General features: G+C 40.4%; 1 protein-coding gene across 1 annotated transcript in view; it reads right to left on the reverse strand.

The window, feature by feature from the left end:
* Nucleotides 1-3053: 3053 nt before the first annotated feature.
* LOC125311032 (protein piccolo-like) overlaps nucleotides 3054-21984 on the reverse strand; it is a 73342-nt gene continuing 54411 nt past the window's right edge. Inside the window, 9 exon segments of the mRNA XM_048268842.1 lie at nucleotides 3054-8428; nucleotides 8784-8929; nucleotides 9081-9215; nucleotides 11232-11293; nucleotides 11390-11531; nucleotides 14256-14417; nucleotides 15466-15657; nucleotides 17450-17681; nucleotides 17797-17868. Coding sequence (XP_048124799.1) covers nucleotides 8285-8428; nucleotides 8784-8929; nucleotides 9081-9215; nucleotides 11232-11293; nucleotides 11390-11531; nucleotides 14256-14417; nucleotides 15466-15657; nucleotides 17450-17681; nucleotides 17797-17868 — 1287 coding nt within the window. The 3' untranslated portion in view covers nucleotides 3054-8284.

The raw sequence follows: 21984 nt of genomic DNA on the forward strand, positions 1-21984 counted from the left end.
ACTGCACCATGTTGCTAACGTTAACGTTAGCTAACCCGCATTCACACACACACTATATAAAATAAACGATGGTAAATATAAAATTCAGTACCAAAACACTATTATTTCCATGTCATAATGAAAAAACGTTTTCCCACATATCCACTTTGTTTTCAGAACTGATTGTTTTCAGTGATACAACCTCCGTTTTCGTGTAAATGAAAGGCCAAACCGCATGGAAGCATTTTTCCTATGTGTAAACAGGGTCTTAGAGCATTTGTCTAGCTTCTAGCTACAGCGTTTTAATTGCAAACAAAATCAACCGAAGCGTGCTCAGATGACGTGATAGACAAGGCACTGTTGTTCATCTGTCCATCATTGTACAAAGCCAAATTTGATTGGTTCAAACAGCTCTTGTTCGGGCATAGTTGCTCTACACATTGCTCCAGACCGAACGTCCCGATCTCAAATGTTGTGGGCGGGGCTAAGTTCGGCTGGTACCCAGGCTACCCAAACTATTCTACAGTGCATGAAATCATTGTTTCCCTACCAACAGTATTCTGTGACCTTGAGCAATGGGGCTCCATGTTAAAAATGTCCAGATTTCCCCTTTAAAGCAGACATCTATTTTACGGCAGAGCATTTGGGGGACATTTTTTATTGATCATACCTTCAGAGATAAAGAAATCTTTGCCAATTGTTCACATATATCTCTGTTTCTCTAGGTCACTGAGTACTGTCGGTACGAAAAACAAAAAGGATTGAACGTACAAACAAATTAGTACTACCTACAGTAGCTTGAGTTGCTGCAGCCAACAGTTAGAGCAGCCAGAGATCTGAAAAAATGCAGGAGTTCTCCTTTAAATTATAATAATTATTTATTTTAATATTTTTGAATGGAAATGTAAACTACTGTCTCTTAAGTCTGAATAAAGAAAGACTGCAAAAAACACAGATTACACATGTCATCATGATGTACTAGACTTGGATACTAAAAAAGAAAATGGTTGAAGCTCCATCTGCTGTTTTGTTTGTGTATGTAACAGTAGAGTTTTGATGCATCATTTTTCACCAGTTTGCTGAGTGCACTTCAGTAATGCAGGTTAATGCATGATAACATGTTTCACACTGAATCCAAAGAAATTTGAATGTCATTCTGCTTGTCCTCTTAATCACTTTTAGTTGTTTTTACTCTTAAATGAAAGGCTATTGAATCATGCAATGTTCATATGAAGTACATTTAAATTATATTATGAATGCTTAGAAAGGGTGAGTGTGAGTGTGAGTGTGTGTGTGTGTAAAGGATAAATACATGGTAAAAGATAAATACATAAATAGATGCATAGGCAACAGGTGCACACTGGCCATCAGGAATTCTTTCAGATTGCCAGAGGTTTTGTTTTCCTTCCCCTTAACCCACTTAGCTGCAGTGACACGCCAGGTGCAAATGCAGTGTGGGCTTTTACTGCAGCACAACTTCAAAGTATCCAGTGGTCGGTTTGGGACATCTCCTCACCAGCCCCTACAGCTGCCCTGGGGAACTGCAGCCACAACCAGTAGCTGGACTACTCTCTAGCCTCCTCTGCCAGATCTTTGATGTATGCTCAGTGTAACCGACTGCACAGATGCTTTTTTGTAACTTTTGATAATGAGGGAACAAACTGATTTCTTTTTCTGGCCCTTTCATCATTTTGGAATGAGGGGAATGCAAACGTTTGCACCCACAGTAAATCCTGCTCCAACAACTTAGTGATCTTTGATCTTTCGAAATCTGTCCTTTGAGCAGCACATCAAGAAACTGATCAAAATCTTTTTTTTCATCTGAAGAAATCAAAATCAATCATATTATATTTTGATGATATACAAAATATTACCCAAGTTTTAAATCAGTGTTTCATTGCACAGGTGGTGCAGCCAGGCTTACTAACCTGAGAATATCTCTCCAATGTTTGTTTTGTTTGTTTGTTTGTTTTTAAATGTGAGGCAATTGGTAAGTGGTCCAGGCTGGCAGTAGCTGCTCGACTGCAGCAGAAATTTCTTTTGGTGATGAAGTCAGATTTAAGTATAAGTATACTCCTGTAGGGAAATTTGATCTCTGCATTTATCCTAATCCGTGAATTAATGAAACACACAGTGAGGTGAAGCACACATTAAACCCGGCGCAGTGAGCTGCCTGCTACAACAGCAGTGCTCGGGGAGCAGTGAGGGGTTAGGTGCCTTGCTCAAGGGCACTTCAGCCGTTCCTACTGGTCGGGGTTTGAATCGGCAACCCTCCAGTTACAAGTCCGAAGCGCTAACCTGTAGGCCACGGCTGCCTTCTTTATATAGATTTATATAAACTGTTGCCTATGTGTCCATTATATTTTCATTTATATTGTATACAATTCTGGACAAAATACAGCTCTGAAAAAAAAGAGACCACTGCACTTTTTTCTGATGTCATCCTACAGTTGCTGAGTGACATGTAAATGAGTTGACGGTCATATTCAAATTTGCAGTGGTCACTTAATTTTGAATATGACTTTCAAGTGTCAACTCATTCGAATGTCACTCAGCAGCCACAGAATGACATCAAATAAAATGTGCAGTGGTCTCTTAATTTTTTGCAGAGCTGTATATAGTACAAGCTTGCAAAACTTGTGTACAGTAAGAACCTGAATTTTCACCTGAACCATTCAGTACAGCGCACATGGACACATTTCTATTCAATCAAATTACCAGTCACATACCAGGCATTTATCTTTCAAAAGAAAACAATAACACTTTAATAATTAATTAGTTAATTATTAATAATTTATGCATTCAACAGATCAATTCATCACACATTCATCAGTAGCCATAGCAGATCAGCAGTGAATGCCTCACTTTGATTCCAGCATGAACAGAGCTGAAATGTTGCTACCCATCATTTTTCAAAGATGATAAATTAATTATATTATTGTCTCAGGAAAACATTGTTTCACTGTCTTGTGATAATTTAGCCTAATATCTGTTCAATGTTAATCATAACCGTAACATTAGGGTTGTTTAAAGGGATAATATTAATTGTAAAGAAATCATCTTCACCAGAGAAACAACTTTTAAATATATTTAATATTGAGACTTGTGGCAACAGCCTTTTTACAGCACAATTGCATAATTTATCAATAACTTTTGTGTACAACCACAAAACCATTACATTATTTTTTATTCTGTTTACATAGAGTGGAAAACCAGACAAATTGTACAAGCATATTTGTACAGTCAGCATACATCACATCTCTAAATTATGTCCTTTTTATACCTCTATTCTCTGTCTTTTTAAGTAGTACCTGGACACAAAAATAGTGTGAACAAACCACCAACAAGACATGCAACATCCAGGGTGAGCACATTTAAATTCTCCTGAAGCTATCAGTTTATTAAAACTTCTTTTAATACATGGTTAGTCTGTGGCTGTAGTGCAGGTTTGAAAATAGTTGTTCAGAGGCATCACAACCCTTCTTAAATATACTGCATGAAACAGTACATGTCAAAAGAGTCCCTGTATACCTTTCCATCACATGCTATTTATTCAAGGGTTTATCGAAAGTTCTTGTAAAAAAAATATCATATATACAAGATAAGAAATTAACAGTTAGCCCACCTGCACAATGCTGAAGAAAAGAAATAAGAGGAATGTGTTCACTGATGTTATGAATTTAGACCAGCATAGTAATGTAAATGTTTTATTTAGATTTAGATCGGGAAAAGAAGGAATGTGTAAATAACACAAATGTACAACAAATAACAAAATAAATATTTTTGTGTGTTTCAATACACATTACAAGTGTGAATGCTGGAAAGTTGTAATCCTGAAAGACTGAATTAAAAGTCATTGTTTAAAATATGAGTTAAAGGATAAAAGTGTCCATAAGGTTTGTAATAAAACATAAATATTGTGAACACATACCTCATACAGTGCATCTGACTCTAGTGCTCCATAGTATGTACATCTGACCAGTTACATTTCACTTTACAAACTGGAGATGCAGTGAAAAACATGTATATTTTTGCAATTTAAATGTTGAACTAAAAAAAAAATGAATAAAGGCTTAACATGTAAGGACAATGTAATCCAAATCACCCCCAATGGACACTTGATTAATGTCTTGATTAATGTCTGCAAATATGTTCATGGATTTTTCTGATGGTCAAAATCAGGTCTGGGCTGAGAAAAGAAACTACAAAAACATGGTAGATATCAAGGATCAGATATCAACAAAATATTGTCATGATGCACTACAGTGAGACCACTGAGATAATGTTATTTCAGATGTAATCAGAACATGGTCCAGGTTGCATAGAATCACTTCAACACAGCCCATGAATTTGGTCAAAGTTTGGCACATGTTAAAGTTCATCAGACCAGCCCTTAATCCTCCCAACATTGGAGATCTGAACATCCTGCAATGTGTGGATCAATCCCTGTCCTGGACCAATTAGATGTTTTGGTAAAATACAACTTCTCAGTAAAATGAAATGCAAACCCAGTAACATGGTGCACTGAGATCTGAATCTTTTCACAGTCAGAGAGTTGTTATAGAGACTCAAGACCTGGATTGTGGCATGATTGGGACACATGGGAACTAATGACATGCTGAACAAAAATACTTCCACAAAGCTACCACTTTCCATATTTAAAGGATATTTCTTTCACTTTTAATATGTCTCATCTGTCCTGTATATGCTATGAAGTTATGAAAATTATATTAAGGTAAAGTAATTTACATACAATAGTAATGAGTGGGATTTCTAAAAATAAGACTCCAAAATACTCAGTGCTTCACAAATAAAATAAAATCATAATAACATTATCAGAGATCAGATTGTCTGTGATAGCCATATACAGTCAACAATACGATAATATACTCCACTATGTACAAATAATATGTATATGTATGTGCTAATCTAGAATCATTTCAATATATCTACTCTGCACAACAAACATCTCCTTTCAAGTACAGTCATATCCTTTATATTACGAAGAAATAATTATAATAATGAATCTTTCATTATGTATGTGAGTCTATAAAAGGAGGATTTTAAGGAAATAGAATTTCGCAAGTACATTTCTGTTAACTAAAATATCTTTTGAGATATGTTTCCAGTTTAACTTTCCATAAAGAATAATGAAATGATTTCATGTGTTTCACATCACAAAATATACTTTCTTACACTTCATCATAATTCCTTTACATAAAAAAATGCAGTAAATGAGGTAAATGCAATTAAAATAATGCCTCTGAAAATAATTGATATAATTCTACTAAAATTAAACATATGTATTGCACCATTTAGCCACCTCTCTACATTTCAATAGGGCTGAAACAGTTATTTTCACAGTCAATTAGTTTGTCCATTATTTTCTTAATTCTTAATTGTGAAAAATGTGTATCAGTGTTTCCCAAAGTCCAAGACCATGTCTCAACTGTTACACCGACTAAAGATATTCAGTTTACAAAGATGACGTTACAGTGGCAAGAAAAAACAAGTGAACCCTTTGACATTACCTGCATTAGGGTGATTAAGGTGTACATTTGTCTTCAAATATGATTTGATCTTCATCTGAATTACAAAAATCAACTATCAAATCACAATGCTACTGAGAAAATGTTTTCTGGACTGATGAAATATACAGCTCTGGAAAAAAATAGACCACTGCAATTTTTTTTCTGATAGCAGCATCTCTACATGTATGACAGCCATTCCATTCCAGTGTCTGTTGAATTCCAACACAAACACACCTCATTCTACTTCATAACGTACTGATTAGGTGATCACCTAAACCAAATCTTATTTTATGAGGAAAAGTATAAAAACCACTGCTGTGGTCATCACTATCCTCTTGCAATAGGACCAGCTGGATGACAAAAAAGTAGTACTAGTAGTACCTCAAAAGTAATTGGAATAAAAAAGATAACTATAGACCATGCCAAAAGAGTTGAAAAGAAAACTTTTGAGTGAGAAGGGTACAATTCTGAAGAAGAAGGGTACAATTCTGACTTTAATGGCAGCAGACATTGGAGACAACAAAACTACAGACCGGCAGAGGCAACTGTAGGATGACTTCAAGTGACCTACAAAAAGAATGACAAATGGCAGCTGGGGTGAAGTGCACAGCGAGAATGATTTGAAACAGGCCCCTAGGGGCAGGGCTCACGTCATATACAGTAGAGCTAGAAAAATAGCCCTTCATCAATGAGAAGCAAAGAAGAGCCAGGCTGAGGTTTGCAAAAGACTATAAAGATTGGACCATAGAGGACTGGAGTAAGGTCATCTTCTCTGATGAGTCCAATTTTCAGCTCTACCCAACACTTGGTCGTCTAATGGTTAGACGGAGACCTGGAGAGGCCTACAAGCCACAGAGTCTTGCACCCACTGTGAAATTTGGTGGGGGATTGGTGATGATCTGGGGGTGCTTCAGCAAGACGAATAGGGCAGATGGGTCTTTGCGAAGGATGAATGAATCAAGCCATGTACAAGGTTATCCTGGAAGAATTCTGGAGCAGAATTCCTTCTTCTCTGACAATGTTCCCCAACTCTGAGGATTGTTTATTTCAGCAGGACAAAGGACCACCAAGACCTTGTAATGGCCAGCCCAATCTTCAAACCTGAACCCCATTGAAAAACTCGGGAATGTGATCAAGAGGAAGATGGATGGTCACAAGCCATCAAACACAGCTGAGCTGCTTGAATTTTTGCGCCAGGAGTCAGGAGTGGCATAAAGTCACCCAACAGCAATGTGAAAGACTGGTGGAGAGCATGCCAAGACTCATGAAAGCTGGCAATCAGGGTTATTCCACCAAATACTGATTTCTGAACTCTTCCTAAGTTCAAATAGGTAGTATTGTGTTGTTTATAAATGAATATGATTGTTTTTTTGCATTTTTTTGTCTCAAGACACTGCATCTTTTTTGTTATCTTGACCATTTGTCCTTTTCTGCAAATATTTGCTTTAAATTACAATACTTTTATTTTGAATTTGGGAGAAATGTTGTCAGTAGTTGATAGAATAAAACAAAACTGTTCATTTTACTCAAACATATAACTATAAATAGTTACACCAGAGGAGCTGATTATTTAGCAGTAGTCTCTTATTTTTTTCCAGAGCTGTAGATTAATGGAACTCAGCCTCCAAGTGGAAACCAGCAAGTCCTGGTTGCCATCATTGTGCCCCTGTAATTGGCGCCTATCTGTACGTAAACGGCAGCATTGTATGACATAGAAAGGGCACCATGAAATCATCCCAACTTCGATCTTCTGTCCGGGAAGCATTATGATTTAGGGCCGGTTTATTGTCTCGGGCACTGCACAGCTCGCCATCATTAAGGGAAAGATAAATTCCCAAGTTTATCAATATGTCCAACAGGATAACAACAGGGCGGCTCTCTACCAGCTGAAAGTCAGTAAAGGTTTGGTCATTCAACACAGTAAATCTACACAGAATTTATTCTAAAAAAAAAAACCTTTTGGAGTGACCCATAGCCCTGACCTTAACCAATAGACGTGCTGTGGAATGACCTCACAATCACACCAGGCATCATAAAAATGGGCTAAAATTCCTCATGAACATTTTGCAGATCTGGTCCACAGGTACCAGACAAATGAGCAATCATATTCTACGGCCAATTAATGTAGAAAAACTAGGTAATTCCAAGGGTCCACATACTTTTTCTTTCTGCTGTTTTTATGTGAATATGAGACAGAATGTGTGAGTCAATGTGTCCATGTGGTAATCTTCAGTCATGCTTTTATGGCCTATACTATGCCATATGATATTCTGTCATGCATACAGGATTCAGATGGATTTTTGTTCACACACATTGTATCCTGATAAGCGTAACCCTTTCCTCACTCAACTCCACTTATTTCAAACTCACAGCCACCAGCTGTATCTCAACAGCTCGCTATTTCAACTGTGATTGTTGGGGGAATTTGGTTCGTTTGTGAAATTGATGCTATCCCAAAATCAAGTCTTGCTTAGCAACTTAATGAAGTTGTGTACACACCAGAGAAGCAATGAGCAAAACTCAATATAAATTCAGCAAAAACATAATGAACCATTTGCTGATGCACCCCATCTCTACTTTTACAACCAATGCCCACTACACGCCTGAAAGCAAATTTTAAGACAAAAAGGAGTAAACAACAGATTGACTGAGAGAGCCGTCACAAAAGCCTACTGTCCAACAAACACAGAGATCATGTCATGTACTCAAGTGTTGTTCTCTGCATCTCCTTCCAGCATACTCCCAGGTGGCTCTCCTCTCCAAGGTGGCCCTTGTTAAGAGTGAATTTGAGCGGAGCTGGCCAATAACTTGTGCCAACTGACCACACGTTTACGCAGATCTACCTTATCCAGCCACACGTAGGCTTCCCCTATCAGAGTCTTCTTCACAAACTTTCCTCCATTAGACACAAGGAACAGCTGTAAAGATTATATATGTTTGTGTGTGTGTGTGTGCAGAAGGAAAAAAGTAGAGGTCAAAAAAGTTAGTTAGGAAAACAACCATTGCATTGTCATGTTTACTTTCAAACAAGAATAATATTTTTTTCAGAGGTTATCCTCATATGGAATGGCAGGTTGGTAGGATGCAGCTCCATCCATTGGAAAAAAGAGAAGTACTTCGACAGACAGAATTTCAAAGATGTACTTCTCTTTTTCACAACGGATGTAGCTGCCCCCTGCCAACCTGCCATACCATATAAAGATAGCCTCTGAAATAGACTGATAAAGATTCAAATTTACAGGGTGAATAGATGGATGGACAGATGAGTTCTACCTGAAGTGAGTGCCCTGTAGGATTCATACAGAAACGGAAGGTCTCATTGAAAGATGGTTCACGATCATGGCGGCATACCCTTGTCTTCTTCTTAATGATCCTTTTTTGAGTGGCTACATTCACCACATACAACTTCACATACAGATCTGCATGAGAGATGCACACAAAAGTAGTGTCGCACACAGGCTTAATAAAACATGTGAACATCAACAGGTTCACATGCAGGTTTGTCACATAAAGCTTTTTTTTATTTTCACAAACAGTTCAAATATATTTGGTGTGTAAGCAGTGTGGTACCTGGTAGGTGGTCTGGAGACTTAAATTTATATGTGATATTCCTGCACTGCAGAATCTCTAGGACCAGATGCTCTCCCTCAGTTTTTATTTCTTTCTTCAGAGCAATCCTGATTTCCCCCATTACATGGGTCTTGCCTGGCAACAAATATAGAAACTTAAGATTATGAATATAACCCACTGGTTCTCTGATGATGTATTCATCCAAACCAATCTCAACCCACCCGTCTTAGGGACGTTTTAAGTATAAGTAAAGTAAGTATAAGTATATATACTCTTTTGATCCCGTGAGGGAAATTTGGTCTCTGCATTTATCCCAATCCGTGAATTAGTGAAACACACTTAGCACACAGTGAACACACAGTGAGGTGAAGCACACACTAATCCCGGCGCAGTGAGCTACCTGCAACAACAGCGGCGCTCGGGGAGCAGTGAGGGGTTAGATGCCTTGCTCAAGGGCACTTCAGCCATGCCTACTGGTCGGGGTTTTAACAGGATACTGCCGTCTCATGAACATCCTTATTTACATTCTGACTGGATCAATAGACTACATCCTGAGTGCCATTGAGGCAGGAAAGGGTTAACATCTTGTGTTCTTCAGAAAACAGTCATATTCGTAACCTTGTGTTCTCCTTCAGTTGGGTTCACTCCACGTTAACCAGTGGGAACACATGGTGGATAGTCATAAAACACAAGCGACAACATAGCACAAGAAGAATACTGACTTGTCTCAGTGTCCGGCCGTGGCAGCAGTTAAGATGGGTGTGCTTTGGTAAAAGCAGACGATACGGACCAGAGTCCTTGCAAGTTCAACAGCATCTAGGCTCTGTGGGAGCACTCCTTGAACAGTAGCATGCTGACACAGGGCCAAGGATGATAACACGCTGGGCCATGCTCACTGCTGCAAAGCTGTGCTGGCAGCTGTAAACATGTCTGGCAGTCTAGCACAAGCAGTGCACTGATGCCTCCACTCAAATTAGTGTCCACTTGCCAAGTGGTCTTCTTATAAGAGGGCCAGCACAATAGGGCATGAGGAGAAAATTTTCTGTTATCTCAAAACAGTAATTAAAATCCCTGATAAGGACGCCTATAGCTACAGTAGTTGCGCACTGTTGAAATGCGGGCGGCTCAATGACTCTACTCCTAAGGGCTGAGGTCAGCACTTTAGGTCACTAGAAAGGGTTCAGATGCAAGATGACCTTTGAATCACCTAGAGCAAACTGCATACAAGCAGGGTTGACTGGCAGGGTTGTAAGGCACCGTGTAGGGGCCTAGTGAGAGCTTTTAGCTCCACGAGGGCAAAGAGACTGTTGGTGGCAGCCTAACGTGCCATGCATGCACTCTTTAGGAGGTGAGACGCTAGGGGGTGCCCCCCCGGTGTCACAACCTGAGATGCAGGTGGAAATAACCGACCGGCACACTTTGAGAGTGGGGGCGGGGTGTGCCTGCTTAAACAGATCTAGCTGGAGCACAGGGAGCTTGGGGTTGGAGTCTTCTTTCTCCCGTGAAGCGTGAACCGTAGATCTTTGCTATCTCTGAAGAATGACATAGGACTGGATTCTTGTCGTGCAGCTAGAAAGGCATTAACCCAGGAAAAAATCCCTAAGACGGGTGGTTAGAGATTGATTCAGATTGATATGCCATCAGAGAATGAAAGATAATTGAGTAATACACACCAGTTTCATGGATTCAACTCATATTACAACAAAATCCTGATGAAACCTCTTACACATCTTACACACACAGTAAGCAGAAACAATTGAAGATAATTTCTTAATCTTAATTTTAAGTTTGATTTAGAAGTTTGTCACACTTGAAGTGATTTCCAAGACTTTAGGTCACAATAAAGTTGTAGAACTTTGATGGCAACATGTAGACTGGGTGAGTGGAGTGGTAAATGTGTGCAAGTGCATTTTTTTTTCAGTTGGAGAATTTGGATGAGTGAGATAGAGGTGGGTGATGATTCATGTTCATGGTTGTGGGTGTACTACTTTATATCAAAGTGTTTGTACAGTGCAGTATGTATTAGCATATGTGTGACTACATCTACATCTACACCAATGGTCAATGACATCAGATGTGGGTAATGGTTATGGACTAGGCCTACTTAAGTTTCTGATTGGAGTTACTATGCAGTAGTGAGACACGTATTACCTTCAGTCTCTCCATGTCCCTGTAACGATGTCATAGCGTCTGTTCCATTTGTGATCTTTCCACTGTTAATGGAAATGTGGTCATTATAATTCTCTGCCTTTTAAAAAAAGTTTAAAAAGTTTATCCATACAACAGATAGAAAAACAGCCAGGACTTACAATCTAGGAACCTGAAATATGGCACTATCCACAGCATTTCTTCCACCCTCTTCCTCCAGAAGGCTGTAGGCACTACCACTCAGACCACTATCCAGTGAAGCAGCAGTCACTGGTGCATCGGAACCTCTGTGGCCACGAGATGCTGTTTTGACAAAAAGAATGGTTGCTGTTAGGGAAATAACAGCTTCTCAAACGTATTTATTCCTTCCTTGTGCAAAATACAAAATAAAACATCAATCTCTTAAATGTGTGCTTTACCAAAATCCCTTCCTGAGAAATAAGAATACATCAGAATGTTTTAATCACCAAGAACTTCACATTGTCTTCTGCAACTTCTGGACACTTTAAGTTGCCAAGCCAAAAACCTCAAATGTTCAGTATTTCATTCTGTATTTGGCCTAGAAGAATAGCACATTTTGTCGGAGACATTGTCATCTCTTGAACCATGAAATGCCACTGTACATTGTGCCATTCTACAGTTGTGGTTTTTTTTTTTAATCTTGTAAGGTTGGAAAATAGAGTTCATGTAAGGGTCTGGCCAGGAAGCCGAATGGTCTAACGCTGATACAGCCTTTAGACACCAGGGTTCCTGACTTTGCCTCCTTGTAACAAAGAGAACCTCAGGTTGTTATTCTCAAATTATAGCAATGTAACCTATTCATGTTTGGTCTTTAATGTATTGTTGTGACGTGGGCAGCTGTCTAATCATGGTTCCATGACAATCTAAAGTATCTGTGCATAGTTGTAGATCAAGAAATCCACTATAAGCTGCATATCTATTTAGAATTCCACACCTACTGTAGCCCATTCGCACGAAAGCCCTATTTTTATGCACTTCAGTAATGTGCATTCTCCCATTCCCGCTTCTGTCACACCCACAGCATGCAAGTTCAACATCTAGGCGGCCTTATGAAAGAGGCGTAATTTATTTAAAACAGAACCAGACTGATCCACCAACTCGTCAATATAGGTTCATATGAAGACATGGAACATAGACTTTCTCATTGACCTTCTGAATGCCATTTAAATCCAAAAAGAACACAAAACAGTCTTTGATTTTGAAAACGTTAGCATGGTGAACTGAATAGCGAACGGCCTACAGCAAAATGGTGTGTCATCACATAGCCTAACAAAGAATTGACTTAGCGAAATTTCTCTTTTGCTTTGAGGTTTGTTTATAAAGAGTCAAGACATGCTTGAGGTGTGTAGATTCATAATTTAAAAATTAACTGTTGAGAAATAAAGTTTTAATGGCAGCTGCTTCTCATAAAATCAATTTATCTATGCTAACGAAGCTGTAGACTGACACCTGTAGTTTCGATGCAACCATTTCGAATACAGAGAGACTGGCATACCAATACCAGCCTCCATTACAAACAAATCAAGACACAGGAGAATATAAACTATGCTGCTCGACAATAGTGCAGACGTCTGTGCAACTGTATGGATAACCAAAATGGGTGATTATAACAGAGTTTTCCCTATTTAACAATGTAGCCTCATGGATAAGGTAATGTCGGGAAATATGCCACCTTGTGACACTGTAATGGGGAAAAACATAAAGCCGTATCAGCATATTAAGCACCAAATTTGATACTGTAATGTTAATTTGTAATGTTCTGTGTAGCGTACATGTATTTATAAGTAGGCCTAATGCCGACATGATCAAGCAATATGCTGTTTCACCTTGTAGTGGTGCTTGATCTTAATATGATTGATCTTGACTTACGCACCCTTATGCACCCTTACGCACATGGGAGAAATGAGTGGATGTTTTACCAACACAGATTTCTCTAACCGCTGAAGTGAGATTTTTAGTTGGAGCACCCTCAGGTAGTATATAGAGGGTCAATCTTGTCAATCGAAAGGAAATAAAATGTTGACAATAGTAAATGAACAATGCTTCTAACTGTTATGGTCGTTCCAATCATCAAACTGTCAACCATGCTTGCAATTGATCATTGGATCTTCGCTTTCTTGAAAAAAAAATAAAAAATAAACACAATAATAACAATAAACACCAACATCAAACATTTGAAAAATATCTTGTACATACATACCCACAGACATAACAGAAGCAATGATCACAATTAATAGTGTATTAGTAACGTGTTTGTAGGAGTAAAACCATGTTGCACTCTCTTTATTTGTGTATTTTCATGAGATCATGTAAATAAATGCAACCAATTACATAGATGTGACGTTTCCTTCTACTAACAGCGGGTTGAATGTGTAACAACACAACTGAACCATGACTGATGAAGTGAAACTAAGTGTGTGTGTTTAACATAAGAACTAAACCACACTAGTATTCTTGTTTGTAATATATTTAAGAAGCCAAACAATATTAGCTCCTGAAATTTTGCTAATACCATGTTTGGAGACACCAGTCACAGTATTAATTTAAAGGAAGATATTTGCACTTTACTTGAAGGTATCTACATAAGAGTGACATGACACTGTCATGACACATGAACCCTAACCCTAACTTGTCATGACAAAAACGAATGACACTTAATGACAGAAGCATTTTGAATGTGTCATATGTCATAAACATCTATGACTTGTTAATGTTTATGACACGTTCATGACAGTGTCATGTCACTCTTATATACCTTTAAGTAAAGTGTAACCAGATATGTGTTATTGAACAAGGTTAAACTACCTTCTTTAATGAAAAGTGGTGTTAGCCTGTATGAAGGAGGCAATCCCCAGTGCATGAGTTACTGGTGACTGTAAGTCAAATACAGTCAGGGAGCTTTGCATGTGTGCGTTAGTAACTCAATCTCTCTCTCTCACTCTCTCTCTTTCTCTCTCTTTCACTCTCTCCTTTCTGCAGTCGTCATGTAAGATGCATAGCTCTCACCTCTATCCATCTGGGGCCTCTCTTCAGACATGGCTTTCCTGAGGGTCAGGTGTCTGCCATCCCTGCTCTCATTGGCTGGAAAGTCGGACTGGGGTCTCTGAATGGTGAGCACGCCCACTATGCTGTGCCTGTGGTATCTCAAGGAGAGGCGGCCATTTTGGGCTGTGGGCATGGTCAGTGGCACATTTTCAGGGCCATGGAAGGGTAGGGAGATTAAGGGAAGGGGAGCGACACGGACACTCAGAGTGTGTATTGTTCACACACACACACACCAGCTTTTACTGATTTACATCACATGCATCCACAGTGCGCGCCCCCTTTCCCTCGCTCAGGGACCCGGGCTTACAGCGTCTACTGAGGTGCATTGTGGGCCAGGACACAGAGAGAGTTGGAAGTGAGGGGAGTGGAGGCACGGAGTGGCATGCACAGCCATCTCAGAGGCCAGAGTAGCTGCAGAAAAGCTGGCCAGATGGGACAAAACCAAACCAAACTAAAAACAAATAAATGTACTGGGCATTTAGAGAGGGGTTCTGTTAAGAGAAGCGGGAGCCATTTAATGTGCTACTCAGCCGTTTTATGTACTTTATCTTACGTATGTGATGGTGCTCATTCTTTTCCATAATAAAAAAGCCCAGACCTAGATGTTCTCATCCAAAGGGAAGAATGCTTATCCAGCAAGCCACCTTAGATTGCCAGAAAGACAGGCATGAGCTAACAACTGTTTGTACCTCTGTTTAACCCCAAAAGCTTTTACTGCTTCATAGCCTACTTTAGAGTAACCTAATCATGGAGAGGAAAACATTAATTATTTGTTTAGGAGTGTGTTTTAGTATAAATTAATTAACAATATTACCATTAAAATATAATTAAATATGATTAATATATTTAATATATTTAGGCTTTTCAGATTAATTTATTGAGAATTTGTATAGGTATCAGATGTATTCCTTTTGAGGAAATACTATCTCATCTAAGAATTTGAAATACTATCTTACCTAAGAATGTGAGTGATGTTGCAGTGTCATCACTATTAGGTGAGAACACACAGGACAAGCAGCGGTGAGGTGATCAAGGTGGTGAAAACAGGACCAGAGGAAAAGTCAAATAAATGTGGGAGAAAGGAAAAGGGACAAAGAAGAGCAAAACAAGAAAGGAATAAAAGATGAGTGCAAGGCGGCCATGCTGTAGAGGCTTTATTTGCGCCGTTTACTTGGTTGAAGGTGGCGCCGCTGCTGAGTGGTTGCTTCACTTGTTGCTACAGTGTCTTCGTGGTGCATCCGGGCTGCACCACTTTTGCTTGAGGCGCGGGAGGATCCGTGGGAACGGGCTTGGCCCTCAGATGGGGATGGCTTGGATGTGCCCGGGCTACTGTGAGATTTCTCAATAGTAGGCATCTGTGTGTCTAAAACAACCAAAACCAAATGATTCAGCTTTGGGATACCCTGTCTTTCTGGCTTGGTCTTCGTTACACATGAACTAGGTACACATTTCCAATATAAGGTCTTCTGGGTTCAGTTCTAGGATCAGTCCATTTGGAGCTCATGCTGGAGCCCTCACAGCCTTGCTACACTCTCTGGATAATGGTTGGAATGACAGCTGCATGTACTGGCCTGATAACAATAGCACAATGACGCCAATGGAGACGTATGGAGACAAAGCTCAAATGTGTGACTCATATGGAGATGAAGAAGCATAGATTATAAAGAAAAAGAAAAAGACACAGAAAATACATGTAGTTATAGTATACTGTATAAGTACAATACACCTATACATCCATTTCAAACTGGGTCTGAAAATGGCTACATTTATTTCACTAAGGGGCAAATTCTCCCAGGTGTGTAAGGGTGCATAAGTCAAAAAAAGTGTGCAACTAAGCACTTTTCAGCCTCCGCACATTCTGCCCTTCACTTAAGTCTGTGATTTACACGCCATGGAGCCAGTTACACGCTATGGGAGAAGCAACCCCAAAATCTTGGCGTTTCTTAAGTATACAACTCTTGCAGGCATTCTGCCACTGACTTAAGCCCTTTTCCAGCTAAGCACTTCTGAGGGCTGTATTAAGGTCGAGCCTAGTTCTAAATACATGAAGTTTACACAGAACATTACAAGTTAACATTACAGTATCGAATTTGGTGCTTAATATGCTAATATGGCTTTATGGTTTTTTTTCTATGACAGTGTCACAAGGTGGCATATTACCCGACACTATATTATCAATGAGGCTACATCGTGACCCCATTTGGATATTGGAGCTTACTCACTGCACTGTGCGCCTTCAGTTTTTTAAGTCATCATCCCAAAGCCTACTTCGTTCAAATCTCTCCATTTCTTTCCAGCTTGACTGAAGTCATCTATACACTTGCACAGACGCCTGCACTATTGTCGAGCAGCAATTATCGTCTTCATATCAACCTAAATTAACGAGTTGGTGGATCAGTCTGGTTCTGTTTTAAATAAATAACGCCTTTTTCTTAAGGCTGTCTTGATTTTGAACTTGTACGCTGTGGGTGTGACAGAAGCAGGAATGGGAGAATGCTCGTGACTGAAAGTGCGTCACTGGAAGCGTGTAAAAAAGGACTTACGTTGAACACACGGATGGGAGAATTTGGCCCTATATGAATAAGCATGGAGGCAGGCACCTGAGGATTTAGGCACCTTTTGCTAATAGGGCTCCATAGAAAGCATTCTATACAGAACATGTTTTTAGAGAAGGGACAGTTAAAAGATATGCTGCTGTTACAGAGTATTTGGCCTGAGCTTCATGTACCTGAACACATACATCAAGATATATCCATGCCAGGTCTTGTTGTGCTTGAAGTTCTGTTATGCTGGTAACAAGTGCAAGATCTGGGATTTAGTAAGAGCCATGTTCCTCTCAGGGAAAGTGCACTGGACATAATTTAGACTGTGGGTGTAATTTCTGGTAGTCGTTGAGGTGTACCTTCTTTAGGGTTAGATAGCTACAAATATACACTAAATCATAAGCATTTCATGTGATCTTTTATGTAAGCTATGTATTCCCTGAATTTACAGAAATGGCTTTGTTGTGATATATCTTTATCAGGATATGAAACTGGAACTGCTTATATTGCAATTAGACATTTTGGCTGTATCGGACAGTCCAACCAGGAGAAACAGAGCTGAGAGAGTGAGAGCGAGGGAGAGAGTGGGAGAGAGAGAGAGAAAGATCCTACCCTTAGCTGGGTCAGGGAAGATTCCATGACTGCGGCTCTTGGTTACAGATGATTTAGGTGAATCCTGGTTTTTGGGAGAATGCTGACTGCCATGTGCAGAGGTCTTAGGGGAATGTTGACGAGCCTGGCCTGAGTGAGAACGCCGGTGGTGCTCTCCATCACTCTGCTCTTTCAGGGGTAGCCAGCGTGGCATATTATCCAGCTGTGTTGCATTCGACAGGTCTATAAGCACCTACAACACATACACATACACACACACACACACACACAAATGTTACACCCACCTCTGTGTGTCTGATGTGTAGGCTATGAAGCCTCCCTATCCAGACTTTTAAAACTGATCTCACCTCTCCAAGAAAATCATTGGATGAGCACTTGTCATAATCCCACACGCTCACCTCCAAAGTCTTCTTTCTGAGCTGCAGGACGTGAAAGAACACAAAGCATATGGGTTGGTGGAGGAAATGTTTTTCTTTTTACTTTCACATTTCTGTCATGCTGTCATGCTGTGCCCACCGTAGTGAAGTGTCTATCATTCCCACTGAGTGAGAGTAATCTCAGAGCAATCTCAATTCTCCATCTCAATTAATCACAATTACATTTTTGTCATCAAAATTCTAAGTGCTGTTAGTCACATACCAATATAACTAGCTATTTCATCAGTTTCATTATGTGTCACCTCTGAAACAGACATTTGCTGCTAGGGACAACCTATGTAACCTGTGTTCTTAGATAAACTTTAGAACCAAAATGATCTTCGGTTAAGCCACATTGACAAAGCCTAATCATAAAATTCTACCTGGTATGATGGTCTGAGTGATCATCCCCGGGAAAGCCCAAAAAAGGTTCTTTATAATATTTTCTAAGTTTGCCAATAATTGTGGTACATGAGTTTTTGTTTAAAGTACAGTTTCATAGGCCTACATGTTCACACATATGCGTAGGCAGCTTTCCAGGTTTGTGCATACACTGTAAAAAAGGAAAAGTCAGGACTGTCCAATTTATGGTTATGGTTATGGTATTTAACAGACGCTTTTGTCCAATGCGACAGACAAATAACAACAATACAATAGTTACATTTAACAGTTTAAAAAGTTGGTAAGACTACACCAAGAAGAACAGCAATAATAAACAACAATGTCAATTCAATCAATAGCCTAATGAAAATGAATAAATACTATAATGCACAAACCATAACTCATAAGAAACGCTTAATAAACTAAGTGCATGTTGAACAGATATGCCTTTACACCCCTCTTGAAATACCCACTGAGGAAAAGAGTCTTGAATTTAACCTGGCGTTTATGGCTGGTCAACACAACAGACGCTCATCAGAAGACCACAGTGGGCAGTTGGGGATATACATCTTGATCACTGAATTAAGATAGCAGGGAGCAGATCCAGTCAGTGTCTTATAGGCCAAAGTGACAGATTTAAATTTAATGCTGCCCACTATAGGGAGCCAGTGGAGAGAAACTAGAAGAGGAGGTACATGTGTCCTCTTTGGCTGACTGAAGACCAGCCTTGCTGCAGCATTCTGAATCAATTGTAACGATCTTACTACACAAGCAGGTAGGCCAGCTAACAGTGAATTACAATAGCCCAGCTTGGAGATAACCAAGGAGTACATGAAGTTGTGTGGAATCTTGTTTCAGATAGGTCCAATCTTCAAAATGTTGTAAATGATAAACCAATATGATTTTGCAAATGAGGTTACATGCTCAGAGAAGTTAAGTCAGTCATCAATTACGACACCTAAGTTACGTGCTGATCTAATTTGGGTCTTTCCCATTTCTTTCCCAGAAATTCCTAGTTCAGATAGTGTAGAAAGGAGAATGTCATTGTTAACAGTATCAAAGGCTGCAGATAAATCTAGTAAAATTAATACTGATGAATGAGCAGAGGACTTAGCTACTCTCAATGCTTCAGTCACAGACAGAAGAGCAGTTTCAGTAGAATGACCACTCTTGAAATCAGAATATGGTCTAGTAGGTTATTCTGATAAAGGAAGTCACATACTTGCTTGAAGACCACTTTATCCAAAACCTTTGACAAGAAGAGGACAATACTGAGACACCGAGATAATCACGCAGATAACAGTGTTGCCAAAAGTTTTCAACTGGGTTTTCTTAAAGAGAGTTATGCTTACAGACTAGCAGAATGTGGTGTTGAGTTGTACCTTATGTTATGCTTTGAGATAAACCATGCTTTGTACCCACCATGACTTAAAGGAAATATCTTCCTTTAACATTAATGTTGCAATACTAAGTACAGTCAGGGATGGATTACTGCACGGGCCTACCGGCCCCCGGCCCAGGGGCCCAAGGGTTCAGGGGGCCCTGAAGCCCAAGCCTGGAACTATTGCCTCAATATCAACAAATCAGGATGTAGGCTATGAATCTGATTGAAGTATTGGCCATCCCCAAAATGCACCAGAATACAGGAAATCACATCAAACAAATTAAAAAATTTCTGGCGGAGGACCCCCAACCCCCTTCCCACATATACGACAATAAGTACCTTAATACATCTGGGCCCAGGGGCCCGAAAGTTCATAATCCGCCCATAAGTGCAGTGCCTATAAAAAGTATGGTACAGTAACACTTGAATGTATCTACATAAGATTGAGATGACACTGTCATAACTATGACATGACACTGTCATGAATGTGTCATAAACGTTATAACAAGTCATAAACATTTATAACTTCTGTCATTAAGTGTCATTCGGTTTTTGTCATGTCAAGTTGACATTGTTTGGGTTGTTTTGATTATTACAACTTGGTCATGACAAGTTGACATTAAATTTGTTTGGGATGTCTTTGTAATGACAACCTGACATTAACCAGATGACATTACCAGAAGATATAGGCCAATTTGTCATGACAACTTGACATTAAAGGAAGCAAAAAAGGAATACACTCACAAGATAACCACCCACTTCAAAGACAGCAGGAACGCACAAAGCCTATGGCAGGGCATTCAGGCCCTCACGGACTACAATCCCGCGCCACAGAGCTGTGAGAGCAACATCCCTCTGCTCAACAACCTGAACCGCTTCTTTGCTCGCTTTGAAGCACAAAACAGCACCTGCCCACAGAAGACCCATCCCCCTCTACATGAGCAGCCCCTGTGCCTCTCTGCCGACAGCGTGAAGAGGACACTTGCTGCTATCAACACCCGTAAGGCAACAGGTCCAGACAACAACCCAGGTCGTCCGGCTGAAGGACTGGGCGCCCAGGGGAGCTTAAGGATGTCTTCACAGACATCTTTAACACTTCCCTGAAGCAAGCCATCGTCCCATCATGTTTCAAAGCTGCCACCATCATACCTGTGCCCAAGAAAACTGCTCCATCCTGCTTCAATGACTACCGCCCTGTGGCACTGACACCCATCATCATGAAGTGCTTTGAGCGGTTGTCATGTCACATATCAAAGCCATTCTCCCCCACCCTGGACCCTTCCAGTTTGCATACCGGTTTCAAGCTGGCCCACAGAGGATGCAATCTGCTCTGCCCTCCACCCAGCCCTCACCCACCTGGAAAAAGAGACTCATATGTGAGATTGCTGTTTATAGACTTCAGTTCTGCATTCAACACCATAATACCACAACAACTCATCTGTAAACTTGACAAACTGGGACTCAGTACCTACCTCTGCAACTGGCTACTGGACTTCCTCTGTCAGAGGCCCCAAGTAGTAATGCGGTTGGCAACAATACCTCAAGCAGCATCACACTGAGCACAGGGGCCCCAAAGGCTGCGTGCTCAGTCCGCTGCTCTTCACCCCGCTGACGATGACTGCACTGCAACCTACAGCAACAATCACATAGTGAAATTTGCTGACGACACAACTCTGGTGGGTCTCATCACTAAGGGCGGCGAGACTCAATACAGGTTAGAGGTCGACCATCTGACCACGTGGTGCAGGGACAACAACCTCCTGCTGAACGCCAGCCAAGACCAAAGAGATTGTTGTTGACTTCCGGAGGGTCACACCCAACACCTGCCACTGACCATCGACGGGTGCTGTGGTGGAGAGAGGAGCAGCACCAAATTCCTGGGGGTGCACATCAGTGAAGACCTCTCCTGGACCACCAACACTGCATCACTGGCTTAAGAGAGCTCAGCCTGTACTTCCTTATGGAAACTCAGGCGAAGCAAGTGCTCCACCAGTCATCATGACCACATTCTACCGAGGCACCATTGAGAGCATCCTCTCCAGCTGTATCGCCAGGTGGGAAGCTGCACTGAATACAACAGGAAAGCCCTGCAGCGCATAGTGAACACAGCTGGAAGGATTATTGGTGCTTCACCCCCCCTGAAGGACATTTACACCACCCACCTCACCCAAGCAAGGCGACCAAAATTGTGGAGTGATGCAAGTCACCCCGGCCACAATCTGTTTGATCTACTGCCCTCTGGGAAGAGGTACAGAAGCTGCGCGCCTCCGCACTACCAGACTCACCAACAGCTTCATACACCAAGCTGTAAGGATGCTGAACTCTCTCCTCCTCCCCTCCACCCTCAGCTACAT

The sequence above is a fragment of the Alosa alosa genome, chromosome 17 (assembly GCF_017589495.1).
Source record: "Alosa alosa isolate M-15738 ecotype Scorff River chromosome 17, AALO_Geno_1.1, whole genome shotgun sequence".
NCBI classification, from domain to species: Eukaryota; Metazoa; Chordata; class Actinopteri; order Clupeiformes; family Clupeidae; genus Alosa; species Alosa alosa.